At 33.1% G+C, this 21850-nt stretch overlaps 1 protein-coding gene across 2 annotated transcripts in view; it reads left to right on the top strand.

The window, feature by feature from the left end:
* PTEN (phosphatase and tensin homolog) overlaps window positions 1–21297 on the top strand; it is an 83545-nt gene extending 62248 nt beyond the window's left edge. For both annotated transcript variants that reach the window (XM_033129773.1, XM_033129772.1), the window contains 4 exons: window positions 6845–6986; window positions 11552–11718; window positions 14283–14507; window positions 17550–21297. In XM_033129773.1, coding sequence (XP_032985664.1) covers window positions 6845–6986; window positions 11552–11718; window positions 14283–14507; window positions 17550–17735 — 720 coding nt within the window. In that variant the 3' untranslated portion in view covers window positions 17736–21297. The remainder of the gene's footprint in view (window positions 1–6844; window positions 6987–11551; window positions 11719–14282; window positions 14508–17549) is intronic.
* Window positions 21298–21850: the final 553 nt, after the last annotated feature.

Raw genomic sequence — 21850 nt, 5'->3', positions numbered from 1 at the left:
AAGATACATCAATTAAATGTAAATTCCAAAGCAGATGACAGGATATCAGTATTGGAGTACAGTCACAGCCAAAATGCATAAAACTGGATCAAGAATGTCACTTTATATTAATAGAGGGTCCACGCCACAATGAAGACTTAGAAATTAAGAACTCTTATGTGCTAAACATAGCATCAAAATATATTAAGCAAAAGCTAGAAGAAATGAAGGAAATACTGATAGAAAAGCAGCTATAGTAGAAATCTTTAATACACTTTAACATCAAGAAGGCACACAATAAGATATATAAATAGCTTGATTAATATAATAAAAATGTAGCCCATAAAATTTTTGTTGTTGTTGTTTTTTTGTCACCCATAAAACAGTTACCAAGATTAATAATTCACTAGGCCAACCACAAAGATAATCTCACCTCCTAGTAGAAATATATAAACCCCATTCCTTGGTTACAATTCAATAGAACTAGAGTTTTGTTTTGTTTTGTTTTGTTTTGTTTGTAATTGGGGAACTGTGTGTTTTCCCAGGATGTTAAGTTGTTGTTTTTCAGTCTAGTTGTGGCGGGTGGGGGTTGGGGGAGCGCAGCTCAGTTCCAAGTCAAGTTGTTTTTTTTTTCAATCTAGTTGGAGGGAGTAGCTCACTGGCCCATGTGGGACTCGAACCGGCGACATTGGTGTTATGAGCACCGGGCTCTAACCACTGAGCCAGCTGGCCGCCACCAACGGCTCAGATCTAAGCTCAAGCCGTTGTTTCCCACTGGCCCATTTGGGAATCGAACCAGTGACCTTCATGTTAAGAGCTCGTGCTCTAACCAACTGAGCCATCTGGCTGCCCCGAGATTATTTCTTTTTTTTTATTTTTTAAAGTTTAACCAAACTGAATCAACCATTTGGAAATTTAAAATCATTTAAATAATTTTGGGTTAATGAGGAAATACAGATACATATTAGAGATTATTAATATAATTAGGAGAGAAGTATTAAGATAAAAATATAAATATGTAAATTAATAAACAGTAAACCATTTCAACTAATAAATCTGAACACATCGACAATGCCAATAAAATCAATGTATCTCTTCTAAAGCCAATCAAAGGAAAAAAAGTGAAGAGGGAAAACAAATACTAGACGTTAAATTTGAGAAAGGAGATATAACTACAGTTTAGAGGTAAAATTAAAAATTATATTTAAGTCTATGCTAATGAGTTTGAAAATTTCAATGGGAAGAGAGCAATTTTCACTGAAAAAATTATCATAAATGCTTCTAGATGATATACAAAATCTGAATAGACCATCTAAGAATGAAAATGTTTAGGACCCCCCCACTACCTGGTCTGAATTGCATTTCAGGTGGCTCCTATCAAACCTGGAAGCTTCAAATAATTATATTATCTGAATTCATCCAGGTGTTAGAAAATATGTAAAACTTCCCAGGTGACTCCTTGCGTAGTCCTTCTACCTTATATCCAATAAGATAGTATATTTAAAAAACCAGAAAGTACAGTATGGGGGAAATTAAATACTTCAGTTCTGCCAAAAGCAAGAGTACACACAAGGAAGTTGTGAGAGTTAAGAGTGATAAAAGGGGTGGCGGGATGGCTCAGTTGGTTAGAGCATGAGCTCTGAACAACAGGGTAGCCGGTTTGATTCCCATGTGGGCCAGTGAACTGCGCCCTCCACAACTAGATAGAAGACAATGAGCCGTTGCTGAGCTTACGGAGGGGCAGCCAGATGGCTCAGTTGGTTAGAACGGCAAGTTCTCAACAGGGTTGCCAGTTCAATTCCCATGTGGAATGGTGGGCTGCGCCGCCTGCAACTAAGATTGAAAACTTAGACTGGACTTGGAGCTGAGCTGTGCCCTCCACAACTAGATTGAAGGAGTACGACTTGGAGCTGATGGGCCCTGGAGAAACACAATGTTCCCCAATATTCCCCAATAAAAAAATAAATAAAGAGAGAGAGTGGTAAAAGAGGTTGGGCTGTGTTTTTATGTTGTAATGGAATTACCATGTGTGAAAAATTTGTTCTTATTTGGGTAGACACAGGGAAACCTTTAACATTTTGAATTAATTGGTAATATGATTTATTTTTGTAAAATTAATCGAAGAGTGGTATAAATAAAAGATTGGAGAATAGATAAATCAAAGACTGATCATCAGTTGGCTATTACAAAATTGCAGGAGGTGACTGAACTAGAATAGCCACAGAAAACCAAAACTCATATTTTGAGAGTTAATGTATTTCAGAATCAAAAATCTGGATTTTAGCATCTGAATAGATGTGTAGGAATCAGATACGAATATTTTAAATAAGCTTAACCTCTTGTTTGCCTTCTATTTTGGGTGTAGTGTGTGTATGCCAGATAGTTATGTGCTCACTGATAGACCAATCTCTGCTTCCACTCTGTCTAGATCGTTGCCATATTGCTGGGGTTCCCTCACTTCTCTTTTCTATAACCCTATATATGTCACCACTGTCTCTCAGACTATCTGTTTCACTATAGCAGGAAGAAGATGGCAGAACAGTATAGTGTTTGCAAACTCGAGTTGGAGTGCTATGTTGAAATCCAGTGTCATTACTTATAAGATGTATGACCTCATCTTGTCTAAGTAGTATTGCCAATAATACTCACTTTATGAGTATTAAATTACACATTTATGTAAGCATTTAGAGCGATGCAGAGAATTGAGATGAGGGTTCAATAAGCAGCAGTGGCAGTGATGTTAGAAGAAGTTTTGGGATCAGGTGCTGAAGAAAATAGTGAATATCATTTACAGAAAGAAGTTGGTCTATGCAAGAGTATGAAAGCTTCAATTTTTGGACATGTGTTTTAAGTGCTTCTGCGATTTCCAGCTAGAAATGTCCAGCAAAGTGTTGGAAATTCTGGACTGTGAGTTGGGAATAAGTCATATTGAGAGACACAGGTTTTGAAGTTAATGCTTGAAATTGATAATTATACTACTGCAGTAGTTAGGATTGGCATAAAGAAGGGACAGCTAAGATCAAATTTTTGAGATATGCCTATATTTAGGGAAAAGAAAACAAGAGGCAGCCGGTAAGGACAGGAGAAAAGCTTTAGAGAGTATATCCTATGACAGACGCAGGGAATTTTCAAAATGGCAGCCAAAAAAAGCCAGGATGGGAATAGGAAAACAGTAGGAAATGATCACTGATTAACCATTAAGAAAGCCTCATAATAACAGATTTCTATGGGTTAAAGAGTAGAGGTTTCTTCTCAAGAGTTTAGATAGAGAAAGAGGATGATAGTTTGAGAGAAATACAAGATATGGGGAGAATGTGGGATTTGGGTCTTTGAATTATTGCTGTGTTTTGAGTAAAGGTTAAGGGTTACCTGAGCTGATTATTAGGAGGAGAGAATAAAGGCAAATGCCAGAAAGGAGATAATTAATAGAGTGCTTGCCAAAATGGAACTTATGTGAATATGAAGAGGTACTTTTACAAAATAATCAGGAATGAAAAGATTTTAAGAGGGGAGAAGAAAATTTGGAGAGTGCTCACATTGGATGACCTCAGGGTTCCCAAGTAAGGTAGGAGCTGAATTCACTGAGGATTATGTCTGAGACCAGATAGAAAGGTGGGCTGAACAAAGTGCTAAAATCATTGTAGTCAAGAGTTTAATAAGTGCATACCAGAAGAGTTATGGAATCATCAAGATTTGGAATAGGTGAGAGTAAAGGCAGTGAAAAAGTGGGATGGAAGGGATAGAAGGAGGAACACCAAATACAGTTGTCCCTGGTATCCCTGGGGGATTGGTTGCAGGAATCCCCGTGGATACTGAAATCTGCAGATGCTCAAGTCCCTTAGTCAGGCTTCTGGATCTCTGGTTCTGTATTCGTGGATATGGAGGGCCCACTCTCTCCTCCTGAGTCCTCCCTCCTGGTCTGTGAACATAAGGGAATTGAAGAAGCAGTGGCTGCCTTTTGAGATGATGGCCAGGAATGTGGTGCTAAATCGACCTGAAGAATGCTAAGTTTAGCTAAAATTAGAATGTTCTGAAAGTTATAGTTGAGGAAAAAAGGTTAAGAATATAAGTCATTTTCTTCACAATTAGAGTGGAAAAGGAGAGTGATTAGTAGAAGAGAGTTGAACTATATACTTTTGGGATATAGTTATAGACCAGTTTAGCTTAAAAGTTCTTGGTTAGAAAATAAAACAGATTTTTACTAGTCTTAATTGAAATGAAACATGGAAATTTTGAAAATGTGTTTTTAATTTTCAAGAACTTTAAAGGTCAGCCCTCTTTTCATAATGCATAAAACAAATTTTTGAAGATGAGTAAAATGTACATAACTTAGGTTTTTAAAAAGATACATATTTAAAATTAAATCTTCATATTCAAGATGTTATAGGTAAAACATGCACATAAATCATTGTTTTCCGTTTATGCATGCAGGAAATGGGTTATTTGAAGTATTACAAATTCATTGTGAATTTAGTGTGGAAGTTTTATTCATTTTATTTCAAATCCTAGATTACAGCATGATTCATTATATTATTAACCAAATGTTAATAAGTATACATCGTGGCTATGAGAGATAAGAAAAGAGTGAGGAGGACACATGGTTCTCCTCTCTGGTCTATACACGTTTGGACTTTCCTACTATATTTCTCTTAATCTGGACACATTGAGGTCTTGGAAGCTAACAAGTAGATAAGAATTGCAAAGTTAGAATACAGAAGCCTAATTATGCATAGTATAGTCAAATAAAAAATGAATGAAATTTACAGTTGTGCCTTCTCAGAGTTTTTCTTTGAATTGTGTCAGTAATTTTGGTTCAGCTTGTACTTACATATAAATTATTTATCCAGTGTTGACAACTAGTAGATTTATATATTCTTACTCTACACATTTACCTAGTTCTTACTGGTAAGGATTAACTGGGTGCAAAAACATCTACATTATAGATACGCTACCCGTCATTTGCTACTTGAGAACTTTTTAATTATTGCATACAAACTTATGCAAAGAATGGAGATAAAGAGAAAAATATCTGTAATTTAATTAAACCTCCCAAAATAACTTGGTCTTCTTAGATTGGTTTAAATCTTCAAAAATTGTATTTAATTTTATTTAATTTTTAGACTAGATATTAAATTTACATGACTCAAAAAAGATTCCCTTCCACCCGTCTTTCGTCTGCTATTTTCCCCCAACCTATTGTGCAGTTCCAAGTATTTTATCTTGATGGTATGAATGATAAGTTCTTGGCTAAAGTGGCATTAAATAATGTAAACTATTTTAAGTATAAATACTTTTTAAACTTTAAGATATTTTCAAATTAATAAATTTTACATTAATTTTTGTAGCAGCTCTTCAAAGTAATATTACTTCACACTATTTCTTTAAGAAAATACACAACTAAAATTCTTGCAATTACAAAATGATACCTTAAATATGGGTAGAATTTCTAAAATATTAGGATTTGTGTAATATTTTGTAGTTTCAGCATGTTTTGTGTAACTTCATTTAGTGTTTAATCCTTACAAGAATATTCTGAAGAAAGTAGGGTACATCTTATTGTTTTCATTTTCCTGAGGAAACAAATCAGAGTTTGTGTTTTAACTGTCAGCATTCAAATCCAAGTCTTCTGATTTTATGTATGGGCTTTGCACCATAACCAAAATCTTAAAGCACTTGTCCTGATTTGAAATGGCCATTTTTTGACATTTTATATATTTTCAGTTGTCTGTAATAAAATTTATGCTAACCTTTAAGAGAATACTACAGTGAATACGTACATACCTGTCATTCAACATACCTGTCTTTAAATTAACATAAATGTACTTTTCATTAGAGGGAAGAAAAGTATTTGTGTTCAGAGTTTTTAACACACTGGGAGATTTAGATTCCAATACTAACTTAAAGAGAAATATTGCAAGTTCTTTTTTCTCTTGAGTATACTTTAAGTTTTTGGAAGTCACTTTTAACTGTCAGACTTCTTAATGTTTTTATTTACCTTATATTTCTGGGTTAAATGCTTGAATTTTCCTAAAGTCACATTGTATAATAGGAAAGAAACCTTAGATAAATGGCCTAAAACCTCATTCATTTATTCACTATTGTTAGTGAATGCATTGCTGCACACCTAAGATTTTTTTCTTTAGATAAGTCACCTTTTGGATACTACATGAATTATATATATATTTTTAGCTTTTGTAATACTTAAATTTTCTAAAAAACATTACCTATTTCCCGATTTCTTCAACAAACACATGTATAATATGTAGATCAGGGACATTTCCAAGTACCTGTGTTAATCTATTTCATACATTTATGTTAACCACATACTCCTGTTTTTGTTGGGCTCTAAGGCCAGCATTACTTTTTGCTGCTGCTCTTTTTACCTTTTAAAGGCAGTATACCTTTATCTGGTTTGCTGATTCTGATTTGCTTTTGCCTGGAAGATAGGTAACTAAGTTTGTGAGGAACTGAGCCCATAAATCCTTGTGGGGAACCTGTGTGTACGGGTGTAGTGCAGAGGCCTTTGACAGTTACTTTGGATATGTAGTGGCCTTTGCTTATTGGGTTCATGGATCAGAGCATGGTTGTGAGCATTGACCAAATGGGGGTGTTACGGTGTTACGATCATTGTATTTTAAGGGACAAAAGTTATTTTGATATTTTCCTTTGTATTGATGTTACTCTGATTTACCCTATTATCGAGCTGGATTAAAATATTAATCATTTAAAGTCAAATATCTAATGTATATATGTTCTTCAGTGACTACAACCCACTTACCATAACAATTTAGTGAAATAACTATAATGGAACTTTTCTTTTGAATTTGGCTTTTCTTTTTTCTTTTCTTTTTTTTCTGTCCACCAGGGAGTAACTATTCCCAGCCAGAGGCGCTATGTGTATTATTATAGCTACCTGTTAAAGAATCATCTGGATTATAGACCAGTGGCACTGTTGTTTCACAAGATGATGTTTGAAACTATTCCAATGTTCAGTGGCGGAACTTGCAGTAAGTGCTCTAAATTCTCATTCTTCCATGTATTGGAACACCTTCCTTAACGTACTTAGAAGTTTATATAAAAATGTAGAATGATATTTACCACATGTAAATTTATGCAGTAGTGTATGTATTTCTGAAGCATCCAAACTAATTAATTAGCTCAGTTGTTCAGTCCATTGGGCTAAGGAAACCAAGAGCAATGGGTTTTAATGTCTTTAAAGCCAAATTGTATTTATGGGGGGGGGGGGGTGTGAATCTGTATTGCAATGACCAAATACAGCCTAAAGTCTGAGCAGATGACTAAAAAATCTGTCCCATCAGATCCAGCTTGAGAGTAGCAGTAGGTATCATCAGTTTACTGGGGTGGAGGTGAATTTCTTCATATCTTAGGAAGACAGATACTGATAATAATAGTGACAAGGGCAATAAAGAGCAAAGGAAAAATGATAAGACATGGCAACAAGCTGAAATATATTGACTAAATAGAGCTGAGTCAAAGTGTGAAGTATTAGAGAAAACCGAGATTTAGATCCGAGTATTTAGAGTGCAATTTTGTAGACTCTAGATAAGATACTACTGCATTATTTCTTTTAACACCTCTAATAACATCTCAGTGATATTCTACAATTCATTCGTGGTTTTTGTTTTTAGCTTTAAGTATTGCTTCTTGAAAATATTGGTGTGATTTAAAACAATTTCTATCCTTAATTTAATTTATATCTAGGAAATTAATTATTTGATGTTATCTTTGTCAGATAAGTGTGGTCACCTTCATCAGATATTTCCTGTATTCTTAGAGCAAGGCAACTTTATCAAAGACCACAGTTTTATTAATGTAGCATGTTAAAGGCTTCTGAGAGACCTCATTGATGCTTTTGTCATCTCAGTACAATTTTAAAAACTGCTGAGTGCAAGGCACTAGGCTGTCAGAGGTGATTGACGTAGGAACTTAACAGATTCATAGAGGAGAAGAAAAAGGAAGAAAAAAACTCATGCTCTTCCTGTAGTATAGATGTCAGTATAAGAGCCATAAGAAAGGTATAACATATTAGGGAAAGAGAACAATCGTTCATTTCAGTGATCTTATTTTGTATAATTTTTTTCACTAGTAAAAATCTCATCTGTTGGTCTGCTTGCCTACATTTAAATGTTGTGGTTTTTTTGTTTTTGTATTGGTCTCAGTATTATAGTTAAACTGACTACTGAAATCTTTCAAGCTTTACGAGTTTTCAATGCACTGTGATTTAATACTACGGTATTTCCCCGAAAATAAGACCTAGCCGGACCATCAGCTCTAATGCATCTTTTGGAGCAAAAATTAATATAAGACCCGGTATTTGATTATATTATATTAGACCCGGTCTTATATTACATTAAAATAAGACTGGGTCTTATGTTAATTTTTGCTCCAAAAGACGCATTAGAGCTGATGATCCAGCTAGGTCTTATTTTTGGGGAAACGGTATGTAGTGAAGCCGTTTATAAGTAATATATAATGGGGGGTTGTATATATAAATTATAAATGATCCAGAAAAAGTTTTAGGGGTTGTCAAATAGTGTCAACTCTTTACTGAACACAGTTTAGACTGGCATTATAACTGAAGGAAGTATTACAGCCAATGAGAAATAACTTGAATTGAAGTACAACAGAAGGACAAGAAATCTAGAGACAGAGAATAGGACAGGAATGGAATGTGTGGTTGACTGTTAGAGGACCCTGAATGGGGATATCAGACTTGCCAAAGAGTGTGGTGCCAGTAATAATACTGGAGGCTTAAGCTGTGTTTTAAGTCAAGTGGTATAGCAAGTGATGTTTACAAGAGGAAAAAAATGGTGGAAAGGAAACCAGTTATGTGACTTGCTCTAATTCACATGTGCTTTGCTAGGGCAAATGGGGTGAGATTTTGCCATTTATAGCTGAAGATTTTGTCGAACTTTTGTCACCTGATACTGGTCAGGTGAATAATTTACAGAAGAAAGGAAAGAAAAGTGTATCTGCGTCTTAGAGACATGAATGTTGATATTTTGGTTTAAACATGTTTTAAATCAGTTGAAGGTGAGCTGTTTACATAAAGATATTCAGTGAGTACTTGAAAGTATGGATTTGAATCTTGAGATGAGAGATACATCAGCTATTTGGGGAAGAATCAGGAAAGAGACATAGTAGTTAAGCCTTTCATGTAAATGTGATGTGGGGCTGTAGGATGGAACACCTCAGAGGGAAGCAGGGTGAGGACTGGAACAAGGGGAGTTGCAACAGTGTGGTTTCAGGAGAAATAAGATAGTATCAGGGAAGAAAGAAAAACTTGTGAAAATTGTGTCTTCTGCAAAGTTGTCAGGAGTTAACTTTTTTCTTATTTGATTATTGTCTTGGTGTTTCTAAATAAAGGAAAAGTTACTATATTCTGTACATCTTAAAGAGTTAAGAATGTTAATAAAAGATGATAACTGATTTTCTGTCAATACTCTCAATATACATATATTCAAGAAAATTTAATTCTGATTTTTTTTACTAGTTATCAATATTTAGAGCATAGTCAATTGTATCAAATGATATTACTATATATCAGAATTGTATCTAGAAGTCAACAGAACTATACTAATGTTGGACTTTTTTTGTAGATCTAAAATGTGAAATTCATATTGTAAAGAGAATTATTTTCTTTAGTGATTTGAGGAAATCTTTTCCACTTATTTTTATTAAAACTTTTTAGTTTAATTTTTGAGGGAAATTCTAAGTAACAATGATTTGTAATTGGTTTGTGGATTATTTATATAATTCTAAAATTTTTGTAGATACATATTTTAGATGTAGTTAAACTGAATCTGGCTTATATAGTTAATTTGCTTTTTAAAGTTCTAAAGTCAGGATTATCAGAATCTGAATTAGTGCAGTTTGAATTAATAAGGTTAGAAAGCATTTTCATTCTGGTTGATTTTTATCATAACTTTGAAATCATACCTTGTGTGTTTTTTCAAGCTAGACTTCCTGGTAAAATATTCAATCTCATATAATCTTTATCATGTAAAATGGCTCATTGTTCTTTGAATCTAACAAGGAAGTGAAAATTATTGACAGATTGTTAGTGTCATATTTCCCTTTTTTAAGGAATCTTTTTCTCATGATAAATGTCTCACAAATCCATATTAGAATAGCCCCACATGCTTTTATCAAACCCACTATTTATTATGTAATTATTGATTGTTTCAGATATTGCATAGATGAGCCAATAGATGTTTATATAAACTGGAAAATTAATTTAGCTTGGATAAGCTTTTTGCCTTGTTCTCAGTTGTGGGTCACATTGATAAAGAATGTGATACTTTTTTTTTCATCTTTAAGGCTGATGCCTTTTGGTGCTGAGAATTTTATGTCTCTGTGTGTGTATGTATGTATGTATACATATGTGTGTATGTGTGTGTATATATATATATACATACATATATATATATTTCTCAAGCACTTTATGCAAGCTTCTTTTTATTTCTTGATTATCTTGGCATGTTACCTTCAAGACCCACTTCTAACCTTCCTAAGCTTAGTCACTTTCTTTTTAATGAACTTCTGTTTTTGAATTAAGTGTACTACAAATGAATTATATTTTGTCCAGTTATTTAGATAAAGTTTTTAAAGTCCTAGGATCTTAACATTCATGTCTTAAACTAATTTCCATCATTAATGTCATTAAGTATAAATGTATTTGAGTAGATTTAAAAAGCAATATAATCCTTCCCTTTTCACACTACATTTTAGTTGCACTGCTAATATATATAAGCATGATATATTTTGAGAGGTCATATTTCACTGGTTATTTTAAAACAAACATAGGCCAAAGCTAAAATACTTATGAATGAATATGGAGTGTATTTTAGAGAGAGGGAGGTGTGCTACAGTTTGTACTTGATGTCTGTCACATTTCTTTGCAGACATTTCAAGTCTCTTCCTGTTTCTCATCATGGTGGCTTTATGTATCTTTAAAAATAAAATGTGAGCTATAGGTAAAATGAATGATGGTAATATTTTTATAAATATTGAGACTTACATTTATGAAATTTACTGTTGTTTTGTTATAGGATTATATGTCTTTCCTCTTGTGAACATGTAATGATTTGTATTTTGTGTATTTTGTTACATGGTAGAGACTTTAAAACACTGCAGCAAATAACTGTTTTAAAAAGTTACCTTTTAGGCAGTTCATAGACGTGCCAGAAAATTATTGTAGCATTTTAATGCTTAAAATAATTTATATTAGATTTTAACTTCATTTTAATGATAAAGTTTTTATGTTATTATAATGCTGGAAGTCTAATCTTGGGACTTACTATTTATGAAATAGAATTGACTTTCATACCAGTAGTAGAACCTTATGTTGAAGGTTCAAATTAGGGAATATCTTGTATTGATTGTATTTTTGACCTAATTTATTTCCGTTGATTTGTTTTAGATCAGGGTTACAAAAGCAGAATTACTGTTTTGTATGTATTGCTAATATTAATCATAAAATAGTTTTTGACAGTTTGACAGTCAAAGGCATTTCCTGTGAAATGATACTTATATGTATTTAACCATGCAGATCCTCATTTTGTGGTCTGCCAGCTAAAGGTGAAGATATATTCCTCCAATTCAGGACCCACACGACGAGAAGACAAGTTCATGTACTTTGAGTTCCCTCAGCCGTTGCCTGTGTGTGGTGACATCAAAGTAGAGTTCTTCCACAAACAGAACAAGATGATGAAAAAGGTTTGCACTTTACTTTTATTGGGAAAAATATCCAAAATAGCCATACCTTTCATCGTAATCTCAGATCTTTTACTTAAGGCATTTGGTTAGGCAGAAATCAATCTGTAAGTAGTGATTAAAAGGTATGTTTTATTTTAAGACTGATACCTAATTATATAATTATTTTTTCTGTTAAATTTGTACATGCTTTGCTTACTGTGGCATTTAGGAGCCATCATAATGGTAAATAATCCGATAAGAAAGAAAAGGCCATATAGCACTGTTAATTTGAGATGAATTTTCCTTAACTTAGGTTATGCAAAGAAATTTTGTAAAAATTTTAAATATTGTATACATACCCAATGAAATCAGTTATAATTCTCTTAGAAGGGATGATTAATTAACTGAGAAGTTGGCATGGGACATAAGTTTCAAAAAGCTTTGGTCTATATGTATAAATAAGCTCTGTTTCATAGTCTTGTGTAATGACACAAACCACTTTCCCCCGTTTTGGTTTATGTTTCTTGCAACTGGGTCATTCTATATTTAGTTGCCTTAAATTTACTGAGTATTTTGATTTTTAGCTAGGAGAGAAATAGGTATGAAGAGGAAGTAATAAAGAATGAAAAAATGTGGTATTTAAATACGCAGGTTTAGAAAAGTTAGTGAGGTTTGCTTCTTAACTGATCTATATTTAGAGAACGCAAGGGCTCATTTCGAAACAAAACTATCTTGTTTTAAAATATGAAGTGAACATTTAAGGTGAACCTAAGGTACAAAATTTATAGGTGGTAATGAGTAAAAACACTAGTTCTGGTATATTGTCACTGCCTCATTAAGCATAGTAATAGCGTATTGCCAGTCTTTAGACATTCTCAGTAATAGTATTGATCTTTAGCTTTTAGTTTTGAAAGAAAAGGGGAGGAAGTTTCATTTACTACAAAAATTTTAAACTTTACTTTGACTTATTAGAAGCAACATGATTCCCTTTATTTAGAATTCAAATAGCTGGAAAATCACAAAATTTTAAACTGATTTTTCCCCTCCATTTCCTACCTGGTCTGTATAAATATTAGGTTGGTACAAAAGTAATTGTGGTTTAAAGTAATTGTGGTAAAAATTTAATTGCAAAAACCGCAATTACTTTTGCACCAACCTAATATATCTCAGTAACTTTGAAAAATTATTTTTGAGTAATCTAAGACATGTTAGCAAATGTTGTAAAATTGAGGTGAGTAGTTTTTTTTCTCTCCTATTCATTGTAAGATTGGTACACATAAAAATTTATATTTTGCTCTTTAAAACAGGCACTTAAATCACTATTTCCCTGTACCTTTAGGAGTGTACTAATTCTTATCATTTCAGTTGTTACCATCTGTATATTACATTAACACATGTAAAAACTGAAGATTAGATTAAGTATTTATAATATATTTGTGTATCTTGGATTACTTTGCATATATTTCCATTTTATGTGATTTTTTTTTGCCCTTTTATAAATGTTTACTATGATTTAAACAACAGTTTTAGTATAATATGTATATATACAGAAGCCACATTTTTAGAAATTTAAATATTAACTTACTTTCTTCTGACTCTAAGTAAAATATGTGTGTGGTTACTAATTCAGTGTCTTTGCTAAAATAATTAAAATTAAATATTTTTTAAAAGATACATATAAGATTGCTTTGATAGGTAGGTACTCTTAAAAGATATAAAGACATTTAAGATATAAGATATTTAAGGGTTTTACCATCTTCCTGGGGGAAAAAATATAACTTGAAGATAAATTAAAAGATTTAAATGGCAGTATCGGCACCAGATAAGATGTCATAGGGCTATACATTATTGTCAAATGATCTATACTAACCAAAGTCCATTAATTAAGAGAGAACGTTTTCTTTTTTGGTCAAGAAAGGTTTGAAGTTACGAACTTCCATTGTTTTTGGTTAACAAGACCTCATATTATTTAATAAGTGATTTTTAAAAATGGACATCTATAACAAGAAAAAAGTCAATTACTTACCTTCTTCCCCCCCCACCATATTTTATTATGAATGTTTTCAAACATACATTGGCATTTAAGAAACTAGAGCCACTTAATGTTTGTATTACTGCAAGAGTAAAAATACATTTGCCTTGCTTCATCACGAAGTTGTACTGACATTTCAAGAACTTTTGTTAAAGTAAATTTTGTTAATAGGTAACTTCTTGAAACATAGAGAAAATTAAATCCATTTTCTGACTTTTTAAATACACACATACATATAAACTCAACATTTTTCAAAGCTAATATTAGTCCAGAAAGGAGATATTTTAATTAAGGTTTTAAAACAAAAGTAAGTTATCTTAGAACTTGTGGAATTATATTTTTGGTTTAAAATTTGAATAAAAGAAAAATCATGCGTAAATTAGATGTAACAGATAACCCACATATTGCCAAGTACTAGTCCTTGTGTTTATGTTTATTTAAAATATGAAATGACACGTGGCTTATTTTTTTGACTTCTTGTGGCAAATGTTGAATACAGGTAACGTATTTTCTTTTTAAAAAAATTAAAAATATGTCATTTTTATTTTTTTAGGACAAAATGTTTCATTTTTGGGTGAATACATTCTTCATACCAGGACCAGAGGAAACCTCAGAAAAAGTAGAAAATGGAAGTCTATGTGATCAAGAAATTGATAGTATTTGCAGTATAGAGCGTGCAGATAACGACAAGGAATATCTAGTACTCACTTTAACAAAAAATGATCTCGACAAAGCAAATAAAGACAAGGCCAATCGATATTTTTCTCCAAATTTTAAGGTCAGTTTAAAACATCTTGAGGAGTTGGTGGGTGGCTGTGTGTGTGTGTGTGTTATTCTAGGTACATAGCTGATGAAGGACTTGACTAATTTTTAAATTAAGCATTATTTACAAGTAATACTTATGTAGCAGCAATCTGAAAGTTTCTAACGAAATCCAGGATATAAGTCATGAAAACAGCATTTTCCTTTCTTTATTCTTTGTTGTTGTTTGGTAAGATTTGGGGCAGACGTTGGGGAGGGGAGTTAAATAAGTAGGATATGAAATAGAAATGGGGGGGGGAAGGTAGAAGAGAATTAAATCATTTGGGAATGAGTCACACGGAATGTTCTCAGTAGTTTTACTCTTACACCCCTCCAATTTATTCTCAGCCCCTCAAAGTCATCTTGCAAATAGACTTGATTGTGTCACTCCTATTGACAGTTTTTAAAGATATTGTGGTTTTTAATACGACCTGCAAGAACTTGCATAATTTAGCACAGGCCTACTTCCTACGTCAGCTCTAGCCACATTCTCTCCCTGTTCCTGGAGATGAACCCATACTGGTCTTTCTTCATTTCTTCAAAATGCTAAGCTCTTCTGCCTCTGGTCTTTCCCATTCTTTTCCTTCTCCCTTTACCTCTCCACCCTCATCCTTTCCTGTATCCTTCCCATGGGTACCCATCTCATATTCTAGCCTTAGCTTCGATATCATGTGGTCTGAACGGCATTCTTTGATCATCCTCCCCTGTTATTGCCTTTCTAAAAATCTTTCCTCCTGTTATGGAATTATTTGAGAGAGAGAGAGAGAGGGAGAGAGGGAGAGGGGAGAGGGGAGAGGGGAGAGAGGGAGAGTGTGTGTGTGTGTGTGTGTGTGTGTGTGTGTGTTTTTTTCTATGTGTAGGTAAGAATTCTCCAGGTTTAAAAATCTGACTTAGGAAGATTCCTAAATGTAGGTTTGACATTTTTTTCTTTCCCTTTCCTATTTCTTACTCTACTTGATTCCCTCCCCTTTACTTTCACCATACCCTCCTTCTTTCTCTTTTTAAAAATTCTCTTTTTTGCTTCATTCCATTTTTATAACATAACCTAACCGTAGCTTGTAAGTATAAGAACATTGCAATAATAAAAATAAAGGGGAGGGCTATATGTTTTAAACGAAAATAGATCCAATATTAAGTACCTTTAGAGCTTATATTTCTTTTAGAATCAACAGGTTTCTAAAACCTGTTGAAGTGTCTTTTAGAATCAACAGGTTTCCATTTACTTTCTTTAAGTCTGCATATTCCTCAGTCCCTAGCTTTTAAAGTGTGACTTCTAGTTTTATTGTTTTCTATTTTAATGTTGCAAGAGGTTTATATTTATTATTACAAATAAAAGCTTTTAATTACCAGTAAATAAATACAGTATCATATAATGGTAAGTGCTATGAAAAATAAAGCAGAGGTGGGATAGAGAATGATCTTGGTGTATTTTTTACCTGGATGATTAGAGACGGCCTCTCCAAGCAGGTGACATTTAATTAGAGGCCTAAGTGAAATGAGTGAGCTATACAAATATATGGGTAAAGAGGGAAGAGCAGATGCAGACGCTCTGAGACAGGAATGAGCTTGGTATATTTGAGGAGTGATAGATAAGAAGTCATTTTGACTAAAGCACACCAGTCGGAATATGAAGAGAGAGTGTTTTCAGCACAGAAAAGATGTAATCTGAATTTTGTCTGAAAAGTTCACTCTGTTCACTCTCTTAAAATATAGACTGCAGAGGAAAGTAGAGAAAGGAGATAAGAATGGAAACTGGGAGATTAGTTAAGAGGCTTTTGCAGTGGTTTAGTTCAGATGAGAAATAGTGGTTGATTGGACTAGAGTAGTGGCAGTGAGAAGTAATGAGAAGTGGTCAGATTAGGTGTACAGTTGACCCCTTAGTGACATGGGTTGGAACTGCACCAGTCCACTTATATGCAGATTTTTTTCAACAAAGGTACAGTTGGCCCTCCACATCTCCAGGTTTCGCACCCATGGATTCAACTAACAGGACCAACAGTATGCATTTTTCTGTGCTATTTTACATAGGGGACTTGAGCATTCATGGGTTTTGGTATCCAGCAGAGGGTCCTGGAACCAATCCTCCACAAATAGTGGGGGACAACTATAGTTAAGTTTTTGAGGCATCAAAAGTCACACAGATTTTCTACTACGTGGGGGTTGGCACCCCTAACTCCTGTGTTGTACCAGAGTGAACTGTTTATGGTATTTTAAAAGTAGAACTAAACGGATTTACTGATGGATTAGATGTTGGATGTAAGAGGAGAAAAATTGATAATGACTCGTAGGTAATTGGGGAAGGGCTGTAGATATAATAGAACAAGCAAGGGATTTTAAGTCAGATCTGATTCAAGTCCCACATCTACTACCTATTACATAGGTGACCTTCAGCAAGTTTCCTGACCTTTCTAGTTCTTAGCTTCGTCTCATTTAAAATGGAACTACCTGCCTTGTAGAATTGTTTTGACAATTATTTCAGCTAAGCCTATAAAGGCTCTTGATCCACTGTTTAGACAACTTTTCTTCCTTCAAGTGTTTAGAGCTAGTATTTTATATAGTATAATATAGTATTTGTATTTGTTTAGTATTTGTATTTGTATTTGTTTAGTGTTTGTATCAGAGAATACATTGAGTTTTAGAAAGGTAGTAAGTGCAGCATTCTTTTGGAACTCAACTATTTGTGAATTGAATTTTTTTATTGAAAATATATTATGTGAACTATTGGTGAACTATTGATGAACTTCAGTCTCAGTGTATTTCTTTTGTATATTTAGTTAATGCTTGCAGCTTATGCTTATTAAAAAATATGTTAATATCCCAGTTTATCTTTTCAGCATGTAGCAAGAAAGACAATGTAGGAAATCTTAAGATAGGTGTCATTTAAAAGGTTACTGCCTTTTAAATATCATGTTTGTCATAGTACTTAACAATGAATCTGCTAAAAATATATATTGACTAAGGAATTTAAGATTAGTCAGATTTATGGGTTTTCCATTTAAATTTTCTCCTTTTTCTCTAGGTAAAGCTGTACTTCACAAAAACAGTAGAGGAGCCATCAAATCCAGAGGCTAGCAGTTCGACTTCTGTAACACCAGATGTTAGTGACAATGAACCCGATCATTATAGATATTCTGACACCACTGACTCTGATCCAGAGAATGAACCTTTTGATGAAGATCAGCATACACAAATTACTAAAGTTTGAATTTTTTTTTATCAAGTGGGATAAAATAACATGAAAACAAACTTGAATAAACTGAAAATGGACCTTTTTTTTTTAATGGCAATAGGACATTGTGTCAGATTACCAGTTATAGGAACAATTCTCTTTTCCTGACCAATCTTGTTTTACACCCTGTACATCCACAGGGTTTTGACACTTGTTGTCCAGTTGAAAAAAGGTTGTGTAGCTGTGTCATGTATATACCTTTTTGTGTCAAAAGGACATTTAAATTTAAAATTCAATTAGGATAAATAAAAATGGCACTTTCCCATTTTATTCCAGTTTTATAAAAAGTGGAGACAGACTGATGTGTATACGTAGGAATTTCTCATTTTGTGTTCTGTCACCAACTGAAGTGGCTAAAGAGCTTTGTGATGATATACAGGTTCACATCCTACCCCTTTGCACTTGTGGCAACAGATAAGTTTGCAGTTGGCTGGAGGAGTTTCTAAAGGGTTTTGCTACATTCTAATGCATGTATTCGGGTTAGGGGAATGGAGGGAATGCTCAGAAAGGAATATATTTTATGCTGGACTCTGGACCATATACCATCTCCAGCTATTTACACGCACCTTTCTTTAGCATGCTACAGTTATTAATCTGGATATTTGAGGAATTGGCCGCTGTCACTGCTTGTTGTTTGTGCATTTTATTTTTTTTTAAGCATATTGGTGCTAGAAAAGGCAGCTAGAGGGAGTGAATCTGTATTGGGGTACAGGAATGAACCTTCCACAACATCTTAAAAATCCACAAATGAAGGGATATAAAAGTAATGTGGTCATAGATAAGAAACACAGCAACAATGACTTAACCATATAAATGTGGAGGCTATCAACAAAGAATGGGCTTGAAACATAAAAATTGACAATGATTTATTAAATATGTTTTCTCAATTGTAATGACTGCTCCATCTCCTGTGTAATCAAGGCCAGTGCTAAAAGTCAGATGCTATTAGTACCTACATCAGTCAACAACTTACACATATTTACTAGTTTTCAATCATATACCTGCTGTGGATGCTTCATGTGCTGCCTGCAAGCTTCTTTTTTCTCATTAAATATAAAATATTTTGTAATGCTGCACAGGAAATTTCAATTTGAGATTCTACAGTAAGCAGTTTTTTTCTTTAAAGATTTATGATGCACTTACTCAATCCAATAGCTGTCAGCCGTTCCACCCTTTTGACCTTACACATTCTATTACAATGAGTTTTGCAGTTTTGCACATTTTTTAAATGTCATTAACTGTTAGGGAATTTTACTTGAATACTGAATACATATAATGTTTATATTTAAAAGGACATTATTTGTGTTAAAAAGGAAATTAGAGTTGCAGTAAATTTTCAACACTGCACAAATAAGGCATTTACTTTTTCAGTAGAAATTGTCCCACATAATGCGTTTATCAATTTGCTATTGAAAGAATAGATTTTTTTTTTTTTAATGTGCAGTGTTGAATTATTTCTTCATAGTGCTTGAGTTAGGACTAGGGCTTCAGTTTCACTTCTTAAATGTCATATATTTGATATGCCCAGACTGCATATGATTTTAAGCAGAGTACAGCTACTATTATAAAGCTAATGTGAAGATATTAAAAACAATTTTTCCCCCAGAAATTTAGTGTCTTTCAAATTATACCTTGACCTTGAAACATTTGAATATCCAACCAATTTATTTCTTAATGGTGTAAAATCTCATTTTCAATAACTTATTGGTGCTGAAATTGTTCACTAGCTGTGGTCTGACCTAGTTAATTTACAAATACAGGTTGCATAGGATCTATTAGAGCAGCATTTATAGAGTTTGATGGTAAATAGATTAGGCAGAACTTCATCTAAAATGTTCTTACTAAATAATGTTGACATGTTTTCCATACCTCGTCAGTTTCATTCAACAAATAAAATTTTTAAATTTTTAAAGTTCTTAGGAATTACACATTTATATTTAAACATTGATACATAGAGAATTGATTGACTGCTCATAAATTAAGTTGGTAAGGATAGCGACAAGTATTCCTAAGATCTCACCATTGAAATTTATATGCCATCTTGTCTTTCATAAAAGCTGAAAATTGTTGACTAAAATGAAAATCAACTATTCATGTTTTGAAGATAGTTATTAATACTGTTATTTGTTACAGTTTTTGGGCACAGTATATTAAAACACTTGTATTGTTCCAATATGTAACATGGAGGGCCAGGTCATAAATAATGACATTATAATGGGCTTTTGCACTGTTATTATTTTTCCTTTGGAATGTGAAGGTCTGAATGAGGGTTTTGATTTTGAATGTTTCAATATTTTTGAGAAGCCTTGCTTACATTTTATGGTGTAGTCATTGGAAATGGAAAAATGGCATTATATATATATATTATATATATATAAATATATATTATACATACTACTCTTCTTTATTTCAGTTACCATCCCCATAGAATTTGACAAGAATTGCTATGACTGAAAGTTTCCGAGTCCTAATTAAAACCTTATTTATGACAGTATTCACAATTCGCCTGAAATGCACTCTGTAGGTAATCTCTTTGAGTTTCTGGAATGTTTTCTTAGACCTTTTGGATGTGCAGCCGCTTACATGTCTGAAGTTACTTGAAGGCATCACTTTTAAGGAAGCTTACAATTGGGCCCTGTACCATCCCAAGTCCTCTGTAGCTCCTCTTGAACATTTTTTGCCATAATTATTAAAGGATAGTTGAATAAATAGCATCACCATTCTTTGCTGTGGCACAGGTTATAAACTTAAGTGGAGTTTACCGGCAGCATCAAATGTTTCAGCTTTAAAAAATAAAAGTAGGGTACAAGTTACATGTTTAGTTCTAGAAAATTTGTGCAATATGTTCATAACGATGGCTGTGGTTGCCACAAAGTGCCTCGTTTACCTTTAAATACTGTTAATGTGTCATGCATGCAGATGGAAGGGGTGGAACTGTGCACTAAGTGGGGGCTTTAACTGCAGTGTTTGGCAGAGTTGCCTTCTACCCTGCCGGTTCAAAAGTTCAATCTGTTTTCATATAGAATATATATACTAAAAAATTTCAGTCTGTTAAACAGCCTTACTCTGATTCAGCCTCTTCAGATACTCTTGTGCTGTGCAGCAGTGGCTCTGTGTGTAAATGCTATGCACTGAGGATACACAAAAAATGTGTACAGGATAATGCCTCATATCAATCAGATGTCCATTTGTTATTGTGTTTGTTAACAACCCTTTATCTCTTAGTGTTATAAACTCCACTTAAAACTGATTAAAGTCTCATTCTTGTCATTGTGTGGGTGTTTTATTAAATGAGAATATTTATAATTTAAATTGCTTAAATTTGTTGAAATTTTAAATAATGGGCAGCCAAATGTGATTAATAAGTTGTTGGGGTTTTTTTCCCCCTACTGTCCTTCAAAGCCTACAATTAAAACATGGGTGGGCTTTTGTCAGCTTGGGAGTAGAGTATCAGTCTACTTGTATTTGAGAAAGACACTTCTTAGGGCTTTAGTCAACACTTAATAAATTGTTTCCAGCATGTTACGTAACATTCTAATCTTGAAAAATTGTGCTTTTTTTTTCTTTTTTTTTTTTTTTAGCTAAGCCAGATGTCTAAAGATAATTCCCCAGAACGGATTTGATACTTCAGATTTCACTTTTCTGGCTTTTCCATTCTTTATGATTCTGTAGTTTGCCATCAACATATGGAAAACTTCATTTAGTCATTGTGACTTGTGCCATTTAAAATTTGATATTCCAGAATAGTTTAAAGGACTTTGTGTACTTGAATTCAATCTTATTTCTAATATTCTTAAAAGCTTAAAGACTAAGGCATATCCTTTTAACAAAGCATTAGTAAGGTAATAAAGTGTAGCTGTACAAATGTTTTGAAAATAAAGCAGATCATTTATGTAAAGTGGAATTTAATGTTATTTCAAGTTTACATTTTCTCCATGTGACTTTTTAAAAATAAATGTGAATAATGTGTAATATTGTAAAGAAGTATGAAAAGTATATACACACATTTCTTTTAAGTATAGTTGAAAACTATGATTTATAAGATCGAGGTGATTTCTGAAAAATAGGAATTTACTGGCAATTTTGATTTT

The sequence above is a fragment of the Rhinolophus ferrumequinum genome, chromosome 16 (genome assembly GCF_004115265.2).
Source record: "Rhinolophus ferrumequinum isolate MPI-CBG mRhiFer1 chromosome 16, mRhiFer1_v1.p, whole genome shotgun sequence".
In the NCBI taxonomy this organism is placed as follows: Eukaryota; Metazoa; Chordata; class Mammalia; order Chiroptera; family Rhinolophidae; genus Rhinolophus; species Rhinolophus ferrumequinum.
The sequence above is the reverse complement of the archived record's forward strand: the minus strand, read 5'-3'. Positions and strand labels throughout refer to the sequence as shown.